Source organism: Balaenoptera physalus (assembly GCF_965194825.1).
Source record: "Balaenoptera physalus genome assembly, chromosome: 13".
Classification (NCBI taxonomy): domain Eukaryota; kingdom Metazoa; phylum Chordata; class Mammalia; order Artiodactyla; family Balaenopteridae; genus Balaenoptera; species Balaenoptera physalus.
The window spans coordinates 9,744,968-9,751,021 of NC_138892.1; the positions used below are offsets into that span (position 1 = coordinate 9,744,968).

At 51.1% G+C, this 6,054-nt stretch overlaps 1 protein-coding gene across 2 annotated transcripts; it reads right to left on the reverse strand.

Annotated features, from left to right (window-relative positions):
- Positions 1–1,831: 1,831 nt before the first annotated feature.
- Positions 1,832–5,757, reverse strand: APOBEC3A (apolipoprotein B mRNA editing enzyme catalytic subunit 3A). 2 transcript variants are annotated; one of them, XM_082421637.1, is made up of 5 exons: positions 4,845–5,757; positions 4,393–4,537; positions 2,991–3,270; positions 2,439–2,554; positions 1,832–2,171 (listed from the first exon to the last, which is right to left on the reverse strand). In XM_082421637.1, exons 1-5 carry the CDS (start codon positions 4,871–4,873, stop codon positions 2,157–2,159), a joined length of 585 nt encoding a protein of 194 aa, XP_082277763.1. In that variant the 5' UTR covers positions 4,874–5,757; the 3' UTR covers positions 1,832–2,156. The 2 variants fall into 2 exon arrangements, with proteins under 2 accessions (XP_082277763.1, XP_082277762.1); XM_082421636.1 differs by having other exon boundaries at positions 1,832–2,554.
- Between the last annotated feature and the right edge of the window lie 297 nt (positions 5,758–6,054).

The following is a 6,054-nucleotide window of genomic DNA, read 5'->3' on the forward strand; positions in this document are numbered from 1 at the left end:
GCCCGTAGGTTCTTCATGACCATTTTTTTTCTTAGATTCCATATATATGTGTTAGCATATGGTATTTGTTTTTCTCCTTCTGACTTACTTCACTCTGTATGACAGACTCTAGGTCCATCCAGCTCACTACAAATAACTCAATTTCAATTTCTTTTATATGGCTGAGTAATATTCCATTGTATATATGTGCCACATCTTCTTTATCCATTCATCTGTTAATGGACACTTAGGTTGCTTCCATGTCCTGGCTATTGTCAATAGAGCTGCAATGAACGTTGTGGTACATGACTCTTTTTGAATTATGGTTTTCTCAGGGTATATGCCCAGTAGTGGGATTGCTGGGTCGTATAGTAGTTCTATTTTTAGTTTTTTAAGGAACCTCCATACTGTTCTCCATAGTGGCTGTATCAATTTGCATTCCCACCAACAGTGCAAGAGGGTTCCCTTTTCTCCACACCCTCTCCAGCATTTATTGTTTGTGGATTTTTTGATGATGGCCTTTCTGACTGGTGTGAGATGATATCTCACTGTAGTTTTGATTTGCATTTCTCTAATGATTAATGATGTTGAGCATTCTTTCATGTATTTGTTGGCAATCTGTATATCTTCTTTGGAGAAATGTCTATTTAGGACTTCTGCCCATTTTTGGATTGGGTTGTTTGTTTTTTTGATATTGAGCTGCATGAGCTGCTTGTAAATTTTGGAGATTAATCCTTTGTCAGTTGCTTCATTTGCAAATATTTTCTCCCATTCTGAGGGTTGTCTTTTCGTCTTGTTTATGGTTTCCTTTGCTGTGCAAAAGCTTTGAAGTTTCATTAGGTCCCATTTGTTTATTTTTGTTTTTATTTCCATTTCTCTAGGAGGTGGGTCAAAAAGGATCTTGCTGTGGTTTATGCCATGGAGTGTTCTGCCTATGTTTTCCTCTAAGAGTTTAATAGTGTCTGGCCTGACATTTAGGTCTTTAATCCATTTTGAGTTTATTTTTGTGTATGGTGTTAGGGAGTGTTCTAAATTCGTTCTTTTACATGTAGCTGTCCAGTTTTCCCAGCACCACTTATTGAAGAGGCTGTCTTTTCTCCACTGTATATTCTTGTCTCCTTTATCAAAGATAAGGTGACCATATGTGTGTGGGTTTATCTCTGGGCTTTCTATCCTGTTCCATTGATCTATATGTCTGTTTTTGTGCCAGTACCATACTGTCTTGATTACTGTAGCTTTGCAGTATAGTGAAGTCAGGGAGCCTGATTCCTCCAGCTCCGTTTTTCTTTCTCAAGATTGCTTTGGCTATTCAGGGTCTTTTGTGTTTCCATACAAATTGTGAGATTTTTTGTTCTAGTTCTGTGAAAAACGCCAGTGGTAGTTTGATAGGGATTGCATTGGATCTGTAGACTGCTTTGGGTAGTATAGTCATTTTCACAATATTGTTTCTTCCAATCCAAGAACATGGTATATCTCTCCATCTATTTGTATCATCTTTATTTCATCAGTGTCTTAAAATTTTCTGCACACAGGTCTTTTGTCTACTTAGGTAGGTTTATTCCTAGATATTTTATTCTTTTTGTTGCACTGGTAAATGGGAGTATTTTCTTAATTTCACTTTCAGATTTTTTATCATTAGTGTATACTGTAGATTTTTGAATCCTAGATTCCCCTCCTACAAGATTTAGCTGATTTTTACTCACTCCAGCAGGAATTAGTGTGACCACTATACCTCCACTCCACCATGAATCAGATCCACTACAAAAGAGAAAGGCATCTGCATGTTTGCAACTTTTAATAAACTACTTGTAGTTCATGATACATTTACTGAGGAAAAAAATTTCGTGGAAGATTCTTAATATTTCATTTTATTGCTTTGGATTTAAAATCAATTAAAATCTCCATTTCTCTAAAAATCGAAAACTATTCTGATAATATTGAATAGAATCTTACTGATGTAGATTTGGAACATAATATAGGTTTGAATGAAAAGTAAATCTACCCAGATTGTTTTTTTTTAAAACTATTTCTTATGAGCCATTTGCCTTTCACTGGTTTCTTTGGATAAATCTGGAGAGGGTAGCAAATGGCATGTTTATATTTCTCGAAAGAAACTTTTTTTTTCTGCTGTTCAGCAGAGGTCTTCTGACTTCTTTAGAGAGGCTGACGTCCATCCTTCAGTTTTGCTGCGTCTAGGATGGGAGCAGGGAGTGAGACAGTGGAAGATGAAACAAAAACCGAGAGGAGGTCTGGGGAGTGTTACAAAGATGGGGAAGGAAGGAGGGACACAGCAAGTGAGAAAGTAGAGGGACCACATGAGAAGGGAAGGAAAGGATGGAGCTGGCGCCCCAGGAGGGAGCAGGTCACGCAAAGGAGGCTCTGAGAGGAGGAAAAAGGCACAGGGAGAGGAGAGGAGAGGACGGAGGAGGTCCAGGGAAGCAGCAGGGAGGAATCCTCACCTGGAGAATCGCCTGCAGCTTCTCACATAGATGTTGACTCACTACTTCCAGGTCATCCCAGGGCTGAAAGGGTCTTCCCTGGTGGTCCACAAAGGTTTCCCAGCAGTGCTCAAACTCTGAGATGGAACAGGAGAGAGAAAGGTGAGTTCCAGTCTGGGGAAGGGTTGGGGCCACAGGGCTGAACTGACTCTTCGGGACAGACTTTCCCCGTCATAATTTCACTTCCTCGTCTCTCTTTCCTCCTGGGGACTCAATAGCTTACCCCTCCAACTCTTTCTTGCAACTGGAATTTGAGCCAGCCCAATTCTCTTCTTTCTGGAAGTCCCCCAGTCCTTCTTGCATATCCACCCACCCCCCTTCTTCCCCTCCCCGAACCAGCTCTGCTCCCCTGAACTCTCTCTTCCCATAGGCTCCTTCCAGAGTCTAGCGTCACCTCTCAGGCAGCACACAAAGGCCTCTCCACCGGGGATTCCCATCCTTCCCACCCCTTTCTAGCAACTTCCCGCAGGCCTCTCCCTGCCACCGCCCCGCCCCCAGGAGACCCATGCTGACCCTTAGAGGTCATGATGGCGATTTGGGCCCCAGCCGCCTGCAGTGTGCGCAGCCCAGCCCGGTAACCGGGGAGGCTGTAGATGCGGGAGGCGAAGATGTGCAGGCTCACGTGGCTGTTCTCCCCCAGGAATGTAGCCAGGTTCTGGGCACAGGTATGACAGGGGGTCCAGGAGATGAAACAGGTGAGCCTGTAGTGCAGCCCCCGGTCCAGATTCCAAGAACGGATCCGGTCCAGGAAGTAGAGCTCCGCATGGCAGGGCTGCCCTGGTTGGTTAGCACCCTACATAGAAGAGGAAGAAAAGTGGACGGGGTTGGGGGGAGGACGAGGCCAGAGTAGGCAGGTGGGTGAGGCACTGGCCTCCAGCGCTAAACTAGAGCCGGGGCAAGCCTCAGCACCAAGTGAATGATATTTCAATGCAGCATTTACATGATCCAAAGTAACGCAAAACTCCATGAGAGACACAGTATCAGTGTTTTACAAAGAGCTCGGTGAGCAGTGGTGACTTGTTATTGGCCCTCGGCTCCCTGTGGCTCTGCACAGCACTGAAATTGATCAGTCTTCATGCAAATGTTGATGTTTCGTTCATCATAGAATTGCGTTAATTTTGATTTTTAAACTATTGCCTTAAAATATGACTCATCTTGATTTCTGAGTTTTCTGGAGCACCTCTTATTTTTGTGCCCGAGGTAGGGCCGTCAGGAGCCTCACCTAGTCCAGCCCTGCAGAGAGGAGGCCAGGGGCGCTCCCACGCTGGCCTCCTGCCATGGAAGTGGGTGTTTCCTCCCTGGAGCGATTCACCCTGCTCTCCAGCTCCTCCTCTACCCCACCCCACATGTGCACCAAAACTTCGACAAGCTTCTACTCTGGGCCTCACCCTGTGCTGAGCCCAAGGCTGAGGGGCGTCCTTGGGCTAAGGACAGCTGGCAGTGGGGTTGCAGGGATCAGCGCCCTTGGCAAGATCTCTCAAGCAGTGGGCAGGGGTCCTGCCGGGCCCGCCTAAGTCCATAGTGACTGAGGAAGAAGTTGGGCTCTCTAGCCAGAGCCTTCCCCCGGGCAGAATCCAGGGAAGAACCTGGCCCCTTGTCCAGATGCCTTTCCCTCTGTCCCAACCCCTCCCCAGGGGCACAGCAGGAGAGGAGTAGCAGAGTCCTAGAGCCTGGGGTGACATTGAGCTGGAGGTGCCAGGCCCTGGATTGCTGTGACTGGCTTCTGACATGTAGCTCCAAGCTGCCAATCACACAGCAAGAGTCCTCACCTGATTCCAAGCAGAGCAGCGGTAGCAACAGCAGGACCAGAGGTGAGAGAGCTTGTGGAACAGCCTGTGTGCAACTGACAACCTTCTACCCTGTGTGTCCCTCGACAGGGAGGCCCTGCCTGCTGCGGGCAGGCTGGGTCAGTCACCTTGTTGTGCACGAAGCCCTTGTTCTCGTCCAGAGGGACCCAAGCGTCACCATCCAGGATCTCCACCTTGTAGCACAGGTAGGTCTTACGAGCCCTTATCTGATTCATGAAGTTCTCAGTGAAGGTGTTTTCATCCAACAGGCATCTACGGTCAAAGGCGGGAGAAGCCCGAAGACACGGGGCTCCTTCTGGGACCGCCCAGCGCTCCTCCCCTCCCCGCACACCCCTTCCTTCTGCACCCCACATCTCTGCTGGAGCCATGAGTCCTCCCCCTCTGACCCCTGCTGGGGGCTCCCAGGGAATTCAGGGTCTCCCCCCAGGAGCAATGCAAGATGCTCAGAGCCTCAATGAAGACCTGGCCCTCTGCTCGAAGTCGGACTGGGTCACGGCCTCTCCCCACCATCCCACCCCTGTCCTAGCTCCCGCTGCCCCGCTCCCCTGTAGCGTGGTACCTGGTCCCGGGCGCTGTGCTGGCCTCCATGAGTCAGTTTCTTCACCGTCCCTGGCTCTGAGTCTTCAGTTTCTGTTCTCGGTCACAGCCTGTGGTCCCCTCCCTGAAGCTCTTCAAGCACCAGGAGCCTTATATACAATCAGAGCGCCTGGAAACCACTGTGTCAGCAGAGTTGGGCCTCACCCCTTCCTGAACTCTGGCCACTCATGACACCTATGAACTTCTCTGCCCAAACGCCATACCCTCACGGAGAAGTTTAAGTTTCCTTTTCCTTGTTCTGACAAAGGCCCAACTTGGATGCCACCAGGACTGACCATGGGCCAGTGAGGTCTGGGAGGGTGTGGTCATCTGGGCAGCAGGGACCAGCAAGGCAGGCGGTGAGGGGACAGACGAAAGGACAGGTGTCCGGACCCTGGAGGACAAGCTCCATGGCGGCCCATCGCTGAGTCTCCTGCAGCAGCCAGCACGGGCCGTGGCCTGGCGCAGGCTCCCTGGGGCCCGCTGGGCTGAGGGACCTGCGGGGCGCTCTCTGGGGAGGGGAGAAGCTGCTCGGACAGGCAGGCAACCGCCTTCATCCTTGGGGAAGGGAAGGGAGGGGGAGAAACCTGGGCCGAGCGCTCCCTAGGAGCCCCCCGTGCAAGGCCAGCAGACTGGACATGGAGCTTTTTCACCCCGTTACACAGAGGAGAAGAGAAAGGTTCCCGGAGGGACCAGGCTGGACCAGGACCACACAGGGACACATGGCTGTGGGACGTACTTCGGCCTCAGAAAGCGTGGCCGCCCAGGCTCTCCCTGTCCCCCTCCAGGCCCGAGGAATGTGGGGACTGTGTCTTCCAGCCCCAAGTGTGACCCTGGCCCTAGCTGGCCCTGTTTGTCCCTGAGGGGCTGCCCCCTGTCCCACTGACTCCCCATCCTGCTCCTCTTAGAGCCCCTGCCCTGGCCCAGCGCTCCTCCCAGGGGAGCTGGCTACCCACCCGCCCCGCCCCGAGGCCCAGCCTGGCCGCCTGCACTGGGGACCAGGCTGCTGACCCACATCCTCAGGGAGGAAACTCAGCACGGTGTCCCCCTCCTTCTCGGGCAGGTGCTCCTCCTCGTGGAGGGTGCCCTCCGCCCCGCCCCCACCCTGGGCTGGGGCCCCTCTGTCCCCTCTGTCCTCTAGACCTGGTGCCCTGGAGAGCAGACACTGTCCTCCAGGTGGTGGCTCAGCCCCC